Genomic DNA, 20290 nt, shown 5'->3' with positions numbered 1-20290 from the left:
GTGAAATTTTCTCTCTCTCTCTCTCCCCTTTCGTCCGCTATTTTAGACACTCATTATTATGCGTACGATGTTATCGAAGAGTTTACAATTTTTTCTACCTTTTATCTTATTTACACACGTTTCATGCCAATGAGAGAGAGAGAGGGAAAAAGAAACTACATATTTCTCCGCTTCATTCAACAAAATGACTCGTTAACTCACAATCGCACGCCCGTTTTTCTCAGTCTAGTCTAGTAATACCAGATGGTTAGTTCTTTTTTCTCTTTTTTTCCCCCCATCGTTTAAGATTTTTAACGTTCTTGACTTCGATTCGACGACTGACCAATTGATTGAGACAAAACCGCTGTCTGGTATCATTAAGAATTCCTATAAAAAAAAAAAAATAAAAATAAGTCTCGTCCACTGTTTTATCAGGTGTACCGGATCTTGGGTAAATCTCACAAGTGCACGTTGGTTGTGTAATATTGCTTTGGATTTGGCTAATAAATAATTAATTAGAGTTTTATAACTTGTACAATTACTGCTAATGACAATTAACGTACCGATTATGTAAAGTAGATAATTATTTTGTCGATGGAATTGAAAAAGAAGAAAGAAATATATGAAAACAACGAAAGGAAGAATTGTGAAATTTTCAAAAAAAAAAAAAAAAAAAACTCGAAGCTGTCGTACGTGATTTAAAAATATACTTTGATTCTTTGATTTTTAACAACTCGTAACGTTCGCGCGAATAAAATTTCAACGTATAATATATATATATATCTATAAAAACTCGTGCCTCTAACGAATAATTCAATAAATTGTTATTACTACGCAGTAAAAAAAATTTCTGTAACATCGCTCGGTATCTTTACAATTATCTTTCACCTCTCTGTGTATTGAGGAAAATAAAAATGGTCTAAAAACGAAAAAAAAAAAATGACCGACATTCATTTGCAATAATATAGAGAAAAAGTAGAGTTAAAAATTGATCCGTCGATCAGATCGTAACGCGAAAATATCAAAATTATATTGCACACGAAATTGTGACGAGGTTATTATATCTTGTAAGGTTATACACAATTGCATGTACGATACGGGCATATATGTTTATGGATTATAGACTCGATACTCTCGGTGAATTTCGCACCACTAACCAAACGCTCGCCCGAGCAGTTATACGCCCTAATAAATTTAGATTTCGTCACTTCACAGAACGGCTGTGTTGTGTGCAGTTGTTCTCTCGGTGCCTATGAAAGTGGTCAGTTTCACAGTTTCACAGTTTTGCAATGGTCCAACTTAAATAAATCCGAACTGCAGTTGTAACGGGCATTCCTATAAAAAACAAAAACAAAAAAAAAAAAAAAAATAAATAAAAATCCGTCCCTCCGACAACAACGACGACTATTTGCCCATTTTCAACGTTTGTCTGTATATAAATGTATGTGTTTACATCATACTTCTTTCCTTCGAGTTTAATTTATTAAACTACACTTGGTTGTAATACGTGACCTACTTTCAAAATACTTGCATTTTCTTTGAAATCTTTTTTTCTCTCTCTCTCTCTACCTTTGCAAATATTGCACGCATCTGAAGTTAATTGAGTGGATAATTTAATTTGTTCTTTTTTTTTTTTTTTTTTTTTTTTATTTCATTCCTTCACTCTCCTCTTCTATATTCACCTACATTCACCTCCGCTTTTTGACGTATACGAAATTATTTCATTACAACACATTTTGTACGCTCTCACGAATATCGTGTGCATATTATTACACGTATTGGCCAACGTTTAATTATTGCAGCGGGGCATCGTGACGTTACGAAGATTTTAATTTCGCTTTTTACTTTTATTCATCTTTATTATTATTCATTCAATCATTCTCAGTTCGAACATTATCGCAGGTATGCTTGTACCAAACATTTTCTGCACACTACATGAATTTTAAATACTTAGCTAACGCACCTCGCACAGATGCATACATATGCATGTACGGATGCGTACACCGTAGGTATACATACACGTGTGTACGAACATGAATGTAACACACGTATTGCGTCATAGCATACGACGGGAAAAGATCATCGCGCCTGCGCATGGATTTCAAAATACAGATAGTTATCGTTGTTGCAATATATATATATATATATATATTTATTTATATTTATATATAATACGCGCATCCAACTATTCGTCTACATTTAATTCACATACGGTGTACAGATATTTCGTGTATTTAAACTTTTCTTGCGTACACGAGACGCGCACGTATAACGTTGTGTTTTGTTTGTAATCATTTTATATACATATATGCAGGAAAGTTTTTTATTTTTTTTTTTTTTCACGAATCGGAAGTTTAATCATGTTTTGATATTACGATATATATTTTATTTATTTGTTTGTTCACTTTCTTGGGAAATTTGGGGAAATTTGTACCGCTAACCATACCCTGATTTTTATCACAGTTTGCATGAAATGTTGTGAAAGTCTGCATAACGTGTAATATATACACGTTTAAATTGACTCGAACAGCATAAATCAGGGCTCGTATATCAGTCAAAAGATGTCAAAATATTGCAGCCCATAAATTTAATTTTACAACGTTAATTTAAAATAATGTATGTATGTATATATATATATATATTTATGCCTGTATAATTTTAAAAGCTCTCGGGTCAACTTACGACCTGTAATTGAAAACACACGGTCTTCACCTGTATTACTATAGGTATATATGCATGCTTATACCTGACTACGTATAACAACAGTCTTTGTATTATACGCGTATTGTTAATGAAAAACGGTTTTACTATTGAACTGAAATTTCTCAGCGTTTCTCACACAAGCATATATATATATATATATATGTGTATTTATTACGTGCGAGGTCGCACAGAAAGCTTAATTAATTTTCGGCGCCGCTTTAACCGGATTACAGTTACATACAGCAACTGCTGATTTATCCACTTGTTGTACGTACATGCGGACAGAAAAATGTAAAAACTAGGAGTGTAGGGAGGGAAGTGAAATGTAATTGTGCGTGGATGATATAGTTGCCGAGGTTGTATTATACGAACACGTTTAGAAATCAACTTACAAATTTCATAATTATTGTGTCACGTTTAAATATTACCACGTTATATCTGTAACCGCACACACGCGCACAGACACTTGTTTCACTACCTTTCCCTCTCTGTCCATCCACCTACCTATCCTATCTCATACTATCTAGTTAGTTATCTAGCTATCTATCTACCTGTTTGCCTGCCTGGCTGCTTGGCTTAACTGCAACTCGCGAAAGGTTAACACACACACACACACACATTATGTATATATACAAAGAAGCGGGGGTTGTGCAACGTCCCGATTACCGATGTGCGATCCCTGCCTCCACCGAGAACCTTATTCTTTTTCTTTTTCTCATTTTTATTTCGGTCCTACCGCATCTTTTTTTTTCTTTCTTTTTTTTTTTTTTTTTTTTTACTCCTGTTATACCGATTTACGAAAATTATATTCTCTCAGACCCCCGTTGAAGATGATTTGTCATGTTTTTTCATCGTGCGAAACGAGACTTGATATCGTTCTTGCAAAAATTTCATACCTTTGGTCATGAAATTGAACGATTTTGGAAAAGAGTAAAAAAGAAAAAAAAACAAGCATATAGAAAGAAATCGGCTTTTTCGATTATCGATAACTTGCGATGTTACATGGATTGTAATGAATTTTTTTTTTTTTTTTTTGCAAAAAGGGCTGATACGGCTGAAACTTCTCGTTCGCGATATTCGCTTTTTGTTGTATTCAACGTTCGATTCATTATTATTATTATTATTATTATTATTATTATTATTATTATTATCGTTATTGTTGTTGTTTCTTTTCGGACAATGATTACCGCTGCACGATTTTTTTTTTTTCATGTAGAATAAAAAAAATTTGCGGACGGTGTCGGAATCGCAAAGCGAGCAATTAGCCTCAGCTTAAATATTATACATAATGTAAGTGGATTTTTATTCCAATTTTTGCATTCGCACCGGATTTTGTCATTTCAGCTGGATTGATCTCGTGAAAAAATTCACTAAAGAAAAACTAGACGCACGCACACACACATATTAAATATGTTTATACACGCATACGTATCTACACAATATCTCTGTCTCTCTGTGAATTGTAAAACTGCGCTGCGTAATTAATAAATTTCAACGGTTATTATTTAGCTGGAATATAGTAGAGATATCTATGAGGATGGGGAAAAATAAAAAGAAATTGAAAAAAAAACGACTCGAAATTAAGAAAGGGTGCAACGGATGATGGGGATTTTAAAACCGCTGTAGATAATCGACGGATTCTTAGACCCGCCACCTCCGTAGACGTATACACGCATGTGCGTGCGTATGTATCGTCATTATTGCATATGTATAAGAAGGGAGGAGGGGACGTTGAATGAAAAATGGGGAAAGTTTTTCTTGATCGTTTTTTATTTATTTATTTGTTTATTTTTATTTTTTTTTTTTTCTCTTATTTTGTCACTCTCTCCCACTCTCTCAACCGGTCGTCTCTGGCCTTGGAGCTGCGGATGCTCGCGCATTCCTCGGCTCAAAGATAACCAAAACACTCGCGAGTAGGTGCAGGAGAGAAGGAACGCGAACAACCTGCTTGATCTCATCTCATGCATCGGGACGCAGTGCTTGTGCGGTGTTTTGTCGCCGCGATTTGCAGGATATCGTGCGGTGTGTCTCTCTGTCTCTCTCTCTCTCTCTTTCTCTCCTTGCATTACGCCCACATGTGTCGTATGCATGTACGTGTCAGAGGTATATACATGTATGTATAACGTGGCAGGACGAGAGGTAAAAGAAAGGGTGGCCAAGAAAATAACTCGATATACCGGCCAAAGTTGAAACTGACGTCATTGTCGCGCATACCTTTGCAGTAAAATAATAATAATAATAATAATAATAACAGTAATAGCAATAATAACAACAGCATTTACAGTATATACACATATTACCACCATGCGTGCGATGTTGCATCGCTGGTGGATTTCTATTATTCTACAGGATAACTTAGTTACGTATTGTTGCAATACGCACTGATTGTGAGAGAAATTTTAAGTTCCGGTTACCGCACGGTCCTTGACTATTTTCATTTTTTACCACGATCGAAAAATCTAGTTCTAGGCGGAAAATGAAAATTAGTTTTCTAGCCGTTGCCGGAAAGTCTGGTATCCGTTGCTGTTCTTTCTCGTTACGATCACTGTTGCTAGATTTTCTTGGTAACCGTTGCGAAAATTTAAGGCTCGCGCAACGACAAATTGACGTTAAAGCCTTGTTTGACTAAAAAGGTAGAGTAAACCTCGGAAACTGATTTTGCGTTGCAATAACCCATAAAAAAAAAGGTACGACAATAGCGGAAAATGGTTAGGCGTAGCTCGTTTTTCGTAATTCCAACGATATTCAGACAGTTTTTTTTTGTTTTTTTTTTTTAACGATACCTGTTTTACTGAATTTTTACTAGTTACCGTAACAAATAAATATTTGTCTCAGCGCGTGTATAATTAATCTCGTGTTATTACAACGAATGCATACATCAATGCGACGCGCTCGTTAAAAAGCTTCTCGTTTGTACTCGAGTTCAACTGATCACGGTGTTTAACTGCACTTTAACACGCGCCTCCTTCGCCCGCACACTCTGTACGTACGTATGCATTTATGTACGGTACGTACGTGGAACTTTCCTTTTCGTTTTCGTTTTCATTCGAAAGACGAAACACTTGCGACTTGTTTTCGACGTTTCATGTTTGATCCATGATTTATATTTTTTTTTCGTTTTTCTCGGAGCGTATATTATTTATTTGCTTGTTTATTTATTATTATTATTATTTTGAACATTATTATTATCGTTACTTTCTTTCTTTTCTTATTTTATTTTATCTTTTTTTTTCTCTGCATCCGGCAAACGCCAGAATTCTCGAACATGTTGAAAACGAATGTCAAAAATTTACAAGTAACCTTCGGATGTGGAATTTGATTGTTTTTTTTTTTTTATTTTTTTTATTTTTATCTTCCACCTATTCCGACGAGTTTTGTTTGCAAACTTGTCGAAATCGTCCCACAAAGAAGATGACTAGATTTAATCGAGACGATTAGAATTATCGGGGTTAATAAATTTCACCTATATTCCGTTTGACACAGAATGCGCTAATTTCTTTATTATTATTATTATTATTATTTATAGAATAGTGTGTGTGTGTGTGTGTGTGTGTATAAGAGAATTTTGAATACGACAAGTCACGTATTGTTCTGTTTATCAAAAATTTGGTTAAAATTACACTCGTCGGAAATTGATCGTATACCAATATACTTTTCTATAACAGGTGTACAATTCGTGCCAAAGTTTATACCCGGTAATTGATTTATCCATTTCTTTCAACGAATGACAACACAAAAATTATATCGATTTCGTTATATTACGAGTGCAATGAGTGAATATGATTCTTTACTTTTTTCGCATACGTTGTATACGACACCTGTGCAAAATTTGTCCAAGAGAATAACGCCTATTTTTATTTATTTATTTTTTTCATAACTTTCCCTTTTTCGGTTCGCTTCGTCTCTGTTGTTGTTGTTGTTGTTGTTGTTGTTGTTGTTATTATTATTATTATTATTATTATTATTATTATCGTTATTATTATCAGAACGTTTCGAGTGATCGCCGCGACAATTTGATCGCTGCATGTTATATTACGTACGTCAGAATGACGTAGTTCTGCATCACTCCGATACGCATACGTGTATAAAATTAATATAAAACACGTATGCGTGGTATAATATGTATATATGGGTGATTCCTTGCGAACCCAAACAACGTTCGACACTCGGCATTTGTTACAATTCTGAAACAGTGCCCAGAATTTGTGTTCCAATTATTTATAAATATGTTGAAAGTGATCTTTTCGAAAATTGTCAAAAACCGTATTTTCTTTTTTAAACACTTCAAAACCGGGCCCGTGATAGGCTGATTTGTTTTTCTACTTTTATCGTGCACTTTCATTTTTTCTTTTTTTTATTTCATTTATTTACTTATTTATTTATTTATTTATTTTTTTTTTCTGAGAAACTGAAACGTTGTTTGAACCTGCCGAAAATTTCCGAAAAATTTTCCAAACTTCTATCTTTCACTTGGAACATTTCTCGACCGGTTTTATTACGAAGTTACAAAGTATAAAAAAAAGTTGAATATGTTGAAAAAGTTGACCAAAAATCGTTCCACAATGAAACAAACAGGTCTAGAAATTTTACAAGTGAAAAATTGATGTTTCGAGAATGTTTTTGGAAATTTCATAACCGCTCAAACGATGTTAGTTTAGTTGGTCAAAAATATTGAAACCGTGAATAAAGGAATAGAAAAAAAATGAATCGATCCATTATGGACCCGGTCTTGAAATGTTTGTAAAAAAAAAAATACAGTTTTTGAGGATTTTGAAAAAAGGTCATTTTCAAGACCACTCTCAATATTTATAAATAATTAATCAGTTGAATAAAAACTATGAAAACTAATTCGGGACACTGTTTCGGAATTTGAATAATCGCACAAAAAAATTTTGAACGAAATCAAAGATGACGAGGATCAGACGTTCGTTGGGTTCGCGTGGAATTACCCATATATCCTACAATAATATATCCATGATACCGCGGTTGTATGCATAATCGATGTTATTGTTTCGATAATTGCAACGCGGTTTTCATCGAGATTTATAATATATATTTAAAAAAAAAAAATTGAAATAATACGTAAACTTTTATTATACATTTTTACATACACAGCGTGTATAACGGCTGAGGTGAAAAACTTTTCAATTATGTATAATGAACCTGCACACCGCACACCGTTTCGGAGGGTATTGGCATCGCGACGACGAGAGGTTAATCCAAGGTTAAAATGAGATACAGAATCGTGCGATGAGTTGTACAAAAATTGTATATTTCTTTTTATTTTTCTTATCCTTCCTTTCCTTCTTTCTAGTCTTTTCTTTTCTACCTAGTCCCGAAGTCGATCTTCTTCCCTTTTTCAATTCTCGTTAAAAATTCACTTTATACTCTCCGAATTCGACCGACAACGATAACATCGATAAAGAATGCATTATTCATATATACGTGTAACGTAGTCGTAAAATTCAAAAAAAAAAAATCATTCTGTCCTTTGTGCAGAATTAGCGATTTGTCTTAAATTTTTGTCTCTCTTTGTTGTATTTTTTTTTTTTTTTTTTTTTTTTTTTCATTTTGTCTGTTTTTGCGCTTCGTGGATTTTTGACTTGTTTTTCTCCCAGTAATCCCCGCGCGTGTTGCTTTTACACGCTAATTTCGAGTACCGTCATTATAATTGTATGAATTATAACCGAGCTCTTGGTACATTTTTATTGAAAATAAAAGTTTTATCCACCTGTTTAATGTACGATACAATAAAATACAATAAAAACGAGTGACATGTTATATATATATATATATATATATATATATATATATATATATATATATATATATATATATATATATATATATATATATATATATATATATATATATATATATATATATATATATATATATATATATATATATGCATATTGTACGTCACACGCGTCATAAACAGTCATTTTATTGCACCCAACCTGCGCGATTCTTCTCGCGAGAAATGATATTTCTTTGTCCCTTGTGGAGGAGAGAAACTCGCGCATATGCGTATAAACGATCACAAAATAATTTACGCGGTTCAACAATCCTCGATTTCATCTGCAACGCAGAACGTACTGTATTAATTTATTTATTAATTTTTTTTTTTTTTATCATATCCGGGGGGTGGAAATCCGATTTTGAAAAGTTGCGATTTTTTTTGGCGGCGAAATTTGAAGTAAAGAATACAAACCTTGCCGAAACATCAAAGTTTTGAATGGTCCGAAATCCGAGGCTCAAATTTCCGTAAGTCCGATAATGAGGAAATTTTTAAATCTGAAACATCGATATTCTGAATGATCGAAGATTTTCAGTTCCGTGAATTTCTGGCTTTTCTGGAAATGTCTGGAAATTTCACCACTTTGATCTTTCTTTCTTTTGGATTTTCGATACTTTTTTACTTTCGGAATCCGGGTTATTCTGATTTTCAGTTTTTCTGATTTTTCAAACCCACTCGTCGAGTGTATTCCAATTTTTGGAATTTTTTGAATCTCGCATTTCGTAACTTTGAACCGTCTTGTTTCCGACCATTCGAAACTTCGGTTGTTTCACAAAAGTTTGATTTCCTTGTTTCATTTTATTTCTTAATTTTCTACTCGACGATGTTATAACTCGACTATCGAAACACGTTATCGTTGTGCGCTATTAAAAAAAAAAAAACACAAGAAAAAAAAAACATTTCCGCGAGATTTTTATGACGGGTTTGACGGTAATTAGTTATATTGGTATCAATATATTACATGGACGCGTTCAGCGAGTCATTCCGATTTAATATACCCATTAGCATATCGTCAAGTTAGATCTAACATTCGGACATGGTTATATCGTCATATTAAAGTCCGTTCAACTTGTCAAATACAAGAATAAATATTCTTACTTGGCTAAATATTGTCGTCGTTGATGAATATTATATTTATTTAATGTCAATTTAATTTCTTTCATTTCACTTCATTATTCTCGTCATTTATTTCTTTTTATTTTATTGAAAACGTTGCAACGGCCTTGAGATATTCCATCTTACCCGTTATACACCACGTTTCATTTATCAAGCTTATCCCAGATTCATTCACCGCGATTCTGCTGCAAAAAACGATAGTGACGTCCGTCTCTCGGCATGGTTTTCGTTTCCTTCTGTTTTTTTTTTTTTTTCCTCGTTTTTATCTTTCTTTAATTTATTCATTCAGCCGATCGCCTAAATTTTCATCGCGCATTCTGCACGAATGATGCACGGAAACTTGATAAATTCAGGTCAACCATGATAGGAAATAATTCCAGTTACAATTCGAGTGAGTCATTGTACAAAAATGCGACGTTATGTGAAAATAATCTTCCAATTAAACTATAAATCTCAGGTTCTTTGATTTGTAACTAATTTTTAACACCCTAAGGATTTTAACTCTTAAAAAGAAAAGAAAAAAAAAAAAAAAACGAAAAATGAACGAGAAAACAACTTTGTTCGTTTCCTTATAATTATGAAATTAAAACATTTACCCAGCTTTGTTATTTATCGTCGCTGTGACCTCAATAGGGTACAGTAAATTTCTTCATCCCGATTTACATATGAAGTGTATATATACATATATTATATATATATATATAATGATTACGAATTTCTTATTTCTCGTTATGATTTCTTCTCGCGTATTATTAGTTCACTGTATATATATATATATGTGTGTGCGTGTGTGTGTGTGTATTAGGGTGGTCGTTATTGAGGGTGTCGGCGATTTGTTTCCTGGACGCCGTTCAAATCAACTTTAAATAATTAAAAAAGAATTATCAAATTTTTTCAAACTCTTATCTCAACTAAAACTATTAATTTACTCTTAAAATAAAATACTGCCGCTGAAAATGTGTCCGAAACACGAGTATCTTAAATTGAGAGATGAGATAAAAGTGTGAAAAATTTAGAGAATTGTTTTTAAATTATACAAAGTTACACGTGCATGTACATTTCTTAAAATTTCATATTTACCGTAATTATATTGTTCGGTCTCTCTTGCAAAAATTGTAAGTAACGTGTAACGAGCCCGGAGTGTCTCATTTTTCTTTTTCTTTTTTTCTTTCTTTCTTTCTTTCTTTATTTTACTTATAAAACCGTGAAGCGAGAATTGTTATGATTTGTCGATGCCTGTTTCCGGTTCCGGGTTCTCCGCCGTCTCGAAGCCCGTGACATTGGAGCAAAACTTACAGGTATATGCAACACACGAATCAAGTACGTTTGTATATATATATATATATGATACAAACGCATACTTGAACGTGGATTCCCTTGTACAGTCTCGGTATTATGCATTATACAAATGTACAATATAGATAATACGGTGTGTAAATACGCGGCGAGGAATGGGAAAGTGTTATCACGGAAGTTGAGAAAACGGCCTTCGTCAAAGCTCTCCTTCGTATATCTACATATATGTATTATATTATTATGGGTAGTTATTCGTGATCGGTATGTAAGTATAATGTCATTGCTAGCGGCATAATTGATCCGTATATATTCTACGTACCTTGTGTACGCGATTTTACAGGCACAGGTATTTATAACAATGATTATTACAATTTCTACCACCTATCGAAAATTTATAAAATCGAGTCTTTTTTTTTTTTTTTTTTTTTTTCTTATATACATTTCATCCGATGATACATTTTTATTTATTTTTTTTTTTTCATTGTTTTTGAAAGTCCGATTATGCTCGCGCGATCCAGTTGATGAAAAAAAAAAAAACAACGTATCCATTTACCAACGAAGGTACCATTAGTCGAATTTGTTATTTGTTGAGCGTTGTTTTTTTTTCCCACCCCCCGTTAATATTGTTCTTTTACTTTTTTTTTTTTTTTTTTCTTGTCTTTTCACAGTAAGATAATTTAAGCCTTGAAGTATGTCACCGTTACGCGTGAATTTGGGAATATAATCTTTATCTTATAGTATAACATAAATTTGCAAGAAATTGAAAAGAGATGAAAAAAAAAAGCTCAATTGAATGAACTGTTGGAGCTATTAGTTTTCTTCTTCTCTTCTGATTAGTTCCAATTATTTTAACGCGTGAAAATAAAAAAACAAAAATATATATAAGTAGCGATGTATATGTTATGTGTGAACAATGTCGAATGACTGCTAACATCCTTTGATGTACTTGTGCTTTGAAGAAACAAAAAAAAAATCATGTTTTTTTTTCAAAATCGTAACCTTAAAATCAAGACATTTTGATACTATTTACATTATCCTATAGATTTTACCGCTAATATCTCTTCTATGTAAGAATAATAAAAATTCAATGACTTCGAAGTCCAATCGTAGTGGATTAAAAAAAAAAAAAAATTCCATAATCACCGCAATACAAAAATATCAAACGTCGTTGTAAATTCGAAGGAAAAAAGCTTATGAATATCGTTTTAACCGTAATGAAAAAAAGGAAATCATCAAAATTGCAACGAGATCGAACTTATCGTACAAGAATTGAAGAAATTTCGCCGCGTATGCGAGTTTTTAAATTACTACCGAACGCAGAGTTCGTGGTATTGCTAACAAGTGCCACTAATTTGATTATAAATTTAGAACAAGAAATATGCATACCTCCACATACCTATATTACAATCAATACTCAAAGACGTAACTTGTTTTTTTTTTCCTTTTTTCTTCTTCATTTATTAATTTTTTTTTTTTTTTAATTCGCAATTCAACATAACGCGGAGTGTAGCATATCGATCTAAATTCGACGTTTATCGTCACGCGTTCAACAATAACTCCGTATTTCGATACAACAGACAGCGCATTATAATTTTACTTATTATAACCCACGTTACACGATAGGTTCATCTCACATCATGGGATGCAGTCAAGAGATTGGCAAGAGTAACGTGGCATTCTGTCTGTAATATACTTGAAACGAATAAAATGGCTGAAATGGACGCTATTTACAATTGTGTGGATCACGTATACAACCGTACAAAATACACTAACGCGTTTTATAAACGTATACAGACTCTACCCGGTCATAATATAAGCACGTTGAAAGTGAAAGGAGGTTGAGGCGCTCGGCTTGCTCGGCCCACTGCCCCCCTCCCCACTCGGGCCCAACAGGCCCAACTGCCCCCCACCTCCCCCCCGCCGCCCCCTCTAACAGTCCTCCCGACGAGTAGTTAAACGTTGATTTTACAGTATCGAGCACATCTTGCGGATTCCCGCGTTTTATACGAGGATATTTGCCGCGTGTTTATTTTATTACTATTTTTAGTTCTTTTGTTCTTCTTCTTTTTTTTTTTTTAAATTTATTTATTTTTTTTTTACTCCGAAAGCGTTCAATTTATTTGCCGCTTTTGTTTTGTGCGATTTTGATGAGAGTTTTTTATTTATTTATTTATTTATTTATTTATTTATTTTTTTTTTCTTAGTACGTTAGATTTTAGGATTATTTTGAGTAGGAATCGAGAATTCCTTGGTTTTTTTTTTTTAAATTTTATTAGACAAAGATGGTTTTCTTAACATTTCACCAACAGTAATTTTTTACATTCGTCTTTATCGTTCTCTTTTGTTTTATCACAAAGCTGTGTAAAAAAGTTTCTGATATTCGATGCCTTTCTTAAAGATTTATACGTGTAACGTATATTTATAACAATATATGGGAAAAGAAATTTTGATAAGCTTGTGGGACTTGAAAGGAGAAAAATAAAAGAAAAACTTCAATTTTTCACAATATATAATTAAATTGATAGTTGAATTTGAAAATGTAAGATGATTATCAATTTTTTTTTTTTTTCTTCACGTTTGTTTTTTTTTCACCATACTAGAAATGAATTTACAGATGCGTTCGGTGGAAAGAATATTGCAAATATTTGATAATCCTAAATCGTGCTGACCCGATGCATTGCTCATAATTTTTTGTATTTTTTTTTTGTTTTCGTCGTTTTTCATATTTATGATCCGGACGGACTTAATTAAAAGACATATCATCATTTAATTTATGCTGGCGTATCACCTTCGAATTGATTTCCCACAGTTATAATATTTTTTTGAAACATGTATTTCGTTACAGGTACCATCCGATTTCCGTGCTATTCGAAAAATAGAAAAATAGAACAGCTGAAGAGAAATAAAAAACAAAAAAAAAAAAAAAAAAAGAATGAAAAATGTCCGTAGGCGAATAACTGCAGATTCGTTGCAGAAACTTTTGCAACTGGTAGCTTGAATACAGTTTACAAGTATGGTAAAATTTTCTTGCTCAAACGTCAGGTGCATTCTAAAACGAGAATTATCAGCTTCAACTAGTTTTTTTTTTTTTCTTTCAGAATAAAAACAACCGATCTGTAGTAACCTGATCAAAGTGAGAAGAAAATGACGATAAAAAAAAAAAAATCAAAGAGCTCACAATTACCGTTGAGAAAATCCCTTGCAAAATTCCAAAAGTATTTAAATCTTGCGAACCTTCGTAAATGTATTTATTTTTTTACCTATTCTCCCAACTCTAAAATTGAAATTGTTTCCCGCCTCGTCAATTTTATACACCTGCACATCGTTCTCCTCTGCATACATAATATGTTTGTCTATACGCTTCGTAAAAATTGCAATACATCTTCGCCGAAGCACCGCAATATTACAAAGTGTCTGAATCGTCGCTCGATTTATCTCGTGAAATTATTTCGAAACAACGAACAAGTAGAGAAAAATTCTCGCAGGTTGGACAAAAACGTATAATAGTAATAATAATAATACATGTCCGAGCAGAATGAGAAATGAAATGTTCGCGTATACATTTTGAGAGAGAAAGAGAGAGAAAAAAGAATTCGTTCTGGAGCAACTCGGGACTCCGATCACGTTCTAAGCCTGCATCGCGAAGAGTGTGTGTTGCAGTCACGAAGTTGTCGTAGGTATACACCATAAACGCACAACGGTTTGCTTTGTTGTGCCATAATCTTTCTCTCTCTCTCCAACTCTCTCTCTCTCTCTCTCTCTCTCTTTCTCGCAATAATCTAATCTAATTCGATGTCAACGCTGCGTTTATTTGATTCGGCCGCGTGCCACGTTTATGAACGTATGTGTGTGTGTGTAATTTACCAGGCCGCATTTAAGACGGGAATCGGCCCTATAAGATTACGTAGCTATGGTGCAGCGACGACGATATTTTTTGTCGTTGCATTCGTCGAAGAAATTAATCGTCGTGAATGCGAATTTGTCCAGCAGTTTATTTTTTTTAAAACACATCGTCGACGCGAATTGGGATTAAATTTCAGGGTAGTAAGTATAGTAAGATTATATTTTATAGGGAAAAATATTATTCCGTAGATGATTTCGATTATTCTAAATCAGTCGTGATTTATTCCGCTTTGCGATGTATTTATTTCTTCTTCTTTTTCTCGCGAGGCTAGAGTTGGTAACGTTATTTTTACGATTCACGTTTCGGAAAATCGTTATTTCACTGATGCGGGAATCTTAGAAATTCAGTAAACCTTAACGAGGCAAAATAGTAATTTTTCGTTAAATTAGTGTTACTAACCTCAGCCGCATTTTTTCTCGGACTAAATTATTTCGTTGTATATAATATGTCATGGATTAATAGGGTCGAATTTGAGATGTTCCGTATGGATAAGGTCGAGGAAATTTAATCGAATATTTGAAGATTTTCTTGACTGATTCTGGAATGAAGAAATAGGTCAATTTAGGGAATTGCAATTATGAATGCAGTTTTCGTTACGTTGAGATTAACGTGGCATACGTTTGCTAACTTATTAAAGATTGATCGAAATTTCATTGAAACATTGATACTGTCAAATATTCAATCATTCAGATAACGATTTATTTTCAATTTCACCACGATAACAGATATTCGCAATTACTCGTATTCTTGGAAAACTTTCAGTCGACTAATTGGTAAATAATATTCAAACAACAACAATTATCTACGTAGAAAACCATCCCGACGAATTATTGTTCCTTTACATTTACGTATACCTATACATACCTATAACCTAAATCTTCCTCACTCGCATTTTCCGCACTTATTCTACGTATACATAATAATCTTCTTTCAAAGCATTACAATATTATTTTTTTTTTTTTTTTCATTTCATTTCATTCCTTTTTCTTATCCGTTACACATACTCTCTGGCAAGACCCACGTATCTCATATATTTATTGCGAATAATGCAGAACCGGCATTCGATTTGCGTGTATGCGTACATACGTACATGCGTATATATATATATATGTATGTATGTATGTATACAGTTTTATACGTGCACACGTGTGTACAGACAAAGATTGGTGGGGAGAGTCGAAAGGAGGCAGGGTTATTGCGGAATACGAAATGTGTCTCCCTGCAGTCCGATCCCCCTCAAAACGTCGTCGACACTTTGGTTTCCTAAGAACGTTCGCATGCATGTAATACACCGCACGTGTATGTACGTACGATGTATGTGCTATGGCATATTATATTGCCAACACGCGAAACCAGTTTATTTACTTACGTATGTGTGTGTGTGTATATACATATATAGAGTTTGGAAGATCAATTGTACTAATTGGGTAAAACAAAAAAAAAATTTGCGAAATTTTAACAGGCGTTTTTCGTCGTTACTTTTATTATATTTTTATTTATTTTTTTTTTCTTGTTTCTCCTTTTCGTTCCGATCTCTTGATTTTTTTTTTGTTCAATATTGCACGCGGCTATTCATGCGTCGCTTCTAATTCGCAAATATCGCGTGATTATTACGTGTACATACGTACGTACATACGATATACAAAAATGCAGGGATTAATATCTGTATTGTGCGTTTATAAACGACTTTCTCGCAATCGATGTGTAAATTGTTTTCTTGTTTTTCGTTTTTACGCGATATTCAAGTACAATACGCGAATGTCTACTTGCGAACGAGTCAGTATCGTCAAATAATACATTTGCTATCGTTTCATTCCCTTCATTGTATATTAAATGAAATTTGTATTAGCACTGAAATTGCGATATGGCCGTCGAAGGACGTGCTTGAAATTTCGCTTCACGTACGATTGTACATGTCAATACTCGCCGTGTGTATTTACAGAAAAAAAAAATGACATATTTTTTTTTACATCAGTTTTACACACCCAATACCGATCGGATTTTGAAAAATTCGCAAATTCGTACACGCGGTGCTGCTGAAGTTTGCCTGTCAAGTTTCATCTCTTTGGATATTTCCTATCTCACGATAATAATAATCTTTCCGTCTTTATTTTATTTCACTCTTATTTTTGTTAAAAAAAAAAAAAAAAAGAAAAGAAAAAGAAAAATCCTTTGCTTCGTTTCATTTTTGCAAATTGTCAGCAGCTGCGGACCGCTGCAAAAGTATTTCCCTTAATTGCATTAAGTTTAAACGTGATGTGTGTGTATGCATGTGCGCACGTATAGGTATGTAGGTACATTATACATACAACGTGACGAGCGCACGCGTTATCCGTTCTAATACGAAATGACCCAAATTACCGCAAGGAGCGTGTATATATGACATGCATGTATACGTATATGCAGTGTTGTAAGTTGGCCGTGTATAAGTTTACACTATACCTATACCTGCCAAGTATAACCGCCGGTGTTCGTTCAGTTCGGACTATTGGAAAGTTTAATTTGCCACTAGCAGGTGGGTAGAAAAATATACGTGACAAATATATGTCTGGTGTATATTGTGTATGTGTATGTATACGTATACGTATATATACGCTAAATTTAATGTTGTTGGGAAATTACTTTACACATACGTGTGTATCATATGCTGTCCGTAAATGGGCATTTAAAACGAACTGTTTCCTTTTATTTATTTATTTATTTTTTTTTTTTTTATTTTTACTTTCTTTTTCTCTCTTTCTTCATTTCATAATTCAAACAGCCAAAATATTATTGTTGAAAAAACGTCGTGTTTTGTGATTTCGGTCGTTCGTGAAAAAAATGAAGAAACGACTGAAAGAAATGTTTGGCTTTTAGGTTCGTACTGGAACTTTTACTTTTAAACGCGTTTATATGCCGAAAATGACTATCTAAATTCATAATTTTCCTTTATCGTTTAACCATTCTCTATGCAAGCAGATTGAACTATATACAAGTATATGTATAAGATGTAACTACAATATCACATGGCTCGATGTCCTGAGTCTATAATGTCTAATCGATATTCGTATTATTTTCTACGACATCCGGGAAGTAATGTAGGTATGTTGTACCTATGTAAATCGAAAACCGAAGATTGCAACGTTCCTTCGGATTAAATGTAAAAATAACATTATATAACTATATATATATATATATGATATATACGCATACGTGCAGGAAGGGGAAATGTTCCAGAACACTTTAAATGTCTGTATCTAGGTACCTGAGCAGCTGATTTAACTACTAGGTTGTTATTGAAATAAAGAAATTTGTCACTCATGGAATAACATGGTGTCCAGAAGTCCTGGAAATATTCTGTTTTTAAGATTTCCTGCTAATGATATATTTATTTACGTTCACCGAGCAACTGTTGTTAAGAAATTAATCGTTTTTCCCTACTAACAGATTTTAGTTGAAACAATGTACACTTGGAGGCAATGAATCTGAGACGGTTAATTTTTTCCACTAGACAGTTATGTCGGCAACACAGAGAAACCTACAGCGCCACAGTCGACCGAACGCGAAACAAACTCAAATACGCGTCAATCCAACAAGTCAATATCCCCGCGGTATTTTAAGGTTAGATTCGACGGTCATGGGTTATGTTACGTTAACTGAGATTGAGTTAGTTTCGCGCTTGGCCGACTGTGGCGCTGTAGGTTTCTCTGTGTTGCCGACATAACTGTCTAGTGTTAAAAAAATTAGCCGTCTCAGATTCATTGTCCCCAAATGTACAATCTCGTACGTCGCGCCGATTGTTTACAGTGCCCTCTACATTCGTGGATTTTAATTTTTCCCGAACGTCCTTTAATAATCTGAATATGTCGTTAAAATTGTACCGATTGTTGAACAAAGTTGGGCGTTGTTCCGTGTTTCAGCCGTACGAGCCGACAGGATGAGGGGCGGTAGGAACAAGTTCGGACCGATGTACAAAAGGGATAGAGCGAGGAAACTTCAGCTAATGAGACAGCGCCAATTGGCCCTTCAGACGATACGAAGTGGCCTCGGTAGCGAGGTCGGTTATCCGTCTGCCGTAACGCCGTTCCTCCACATAAAGCAGGAGATTCAAATACCTCAGGTCTCGAGTCTGACCTCGTCTCCGGACTCGAGTCCATCCCCGGCAGCGGTTGCCGCGGGACTCGCGACGACGCAGTCGGGACCAGGAGGAGCCGGTCAGCACCAGCTTATAGCACCGTCTTCCCAGCCGACGATGTCGGCCGGCAATCATCTCCACAACGCCAATCCGAACCTCGAGAGTAAATTATGGCCGGCAAACTCTACGACGCCGAGTCCGAAGGCCTTCAACTTTGGCGAACAGTCCCAGCAGTCTCATCAACCGGCCAACACACCGTCCACAGCTACCCTTAAAACTAGTCCGATGATCAGAGACTTCGTTCAGACCGTTGACGATCGGGAGTGGCAATCATCGCTGTTTAACCTATTGCAAAACCAAACGTACAATCAGTGTGAAGTGGACTTGTTTGAACTTATGTGCAAAGTGCTCGACCAGAATCTCTTCTCGCAGGTCGACTGGGCGAGAAACTCGGTTTTCTTCAAGGATCTGAAGGTTTGTCAATTTACATTTTTCAACGACGATTCTCCTCGTTTCCCAATCTCATCGTTACACCCCGTTACACTCGTTTCTTGATCTTACAATCCCGCTCCTCCTACCGCTCTTACTAAGTTTCGGCATGCCATTGTTTTCAATGGTTATAATTAACATCAAAATCGTGTCTAATTTATGTACCTACACACATCTCTACGGTTAGAATCAATTTCTTACTTTTTACACATACAAAAGTGATAATCGCTATTACTCATTGTTTCCACCTAGTACGAAGGATATCAGAATGTTTCGTAAGTTCGGTTCACAACTTGTTTGACATAATTTATTGAGAAGTAAAAATTCCTTCTTAATTAAAACGTATTTGTATGCATACATACACGAATCACCGTAGAAAATTTGTGAAATACTTGTGTGTAGGTATACGTGTACAATCGTCAGAACGATGCGCATTGTGTATTTTTACACCAATAGGTTTATTCCATCCAGCGATAAACTTTAAAGATGAAAATGGTTATTATTTCTTTCTTTATATAGTATTGAAGGTTCTTTCTCGTAATTCGATAGATTAGTAAAAAAAAAAAAAAATGAAATCATTAATTTGCCAAGACACAAAAAAAAAACCCCCCGTTTTCGCAAAGTATAACATATTTGCAACTCAAAACGGTATACATACTTTATACTCTTTGAACAGTATATTTTGGAATATATTAAAGTCGTTAGACTCTACGGAGGTCTTCGTATCTCCTATGCGATCTCATTTCCATAGAGTATCGTTGACAGGTTGCCCGTCGTCCTTGAACGTCCTGGAAGTCCTGAAAATCTCGCGAAATATCACGACAGTCCTTGACATAGTACGGCAATATCCTGGAACCTGGAACCCAAGCTCGAGTTCTCGAAATATTTT

General features: G+C 34.3%; 1 protein-coding gene across 1 annotated transcript in view; it reads left to right on the top strand.

The window, feature by feature from the left end:
- Positions 1–20290, top strand: part of LOC124298667 (nuclear hormone receptor FTZ-F1) — a 32762-nt gene that overhangs the window by 6143 nt on the left and 6329 nt on the right. Inside the window, exon 2 of the mRNA XM_046750983.1 lies at positions 18698–19386. Within this exon, the coding sequence (XP_046606939.1) occupies positions 18698–19386 (689 nt within the window). The remainder of the gene's footprint in view (positions 1–18697; positions 19387–20290) is intronic.

The sequence above is a fragment of the Neodiprion virginianus genome, chromosome 2, assembly GCF_021901495.1.
Source record: "Neodiprion virginianus isolate iyNeoVirg1 chromosome 2, iyNeoVirg1.1, whole genome shotgun sequence".
NCBI classification, from domain to species: Eukaryota; Metazoa; Arthropoda; class Insecta; order Hymenoptera; family Diprionidae; genus Neodiprion; species Neodiprion virginianus.
This window is presented reverse-complemented; position numbering and strand designations above follow the sequence as displayed.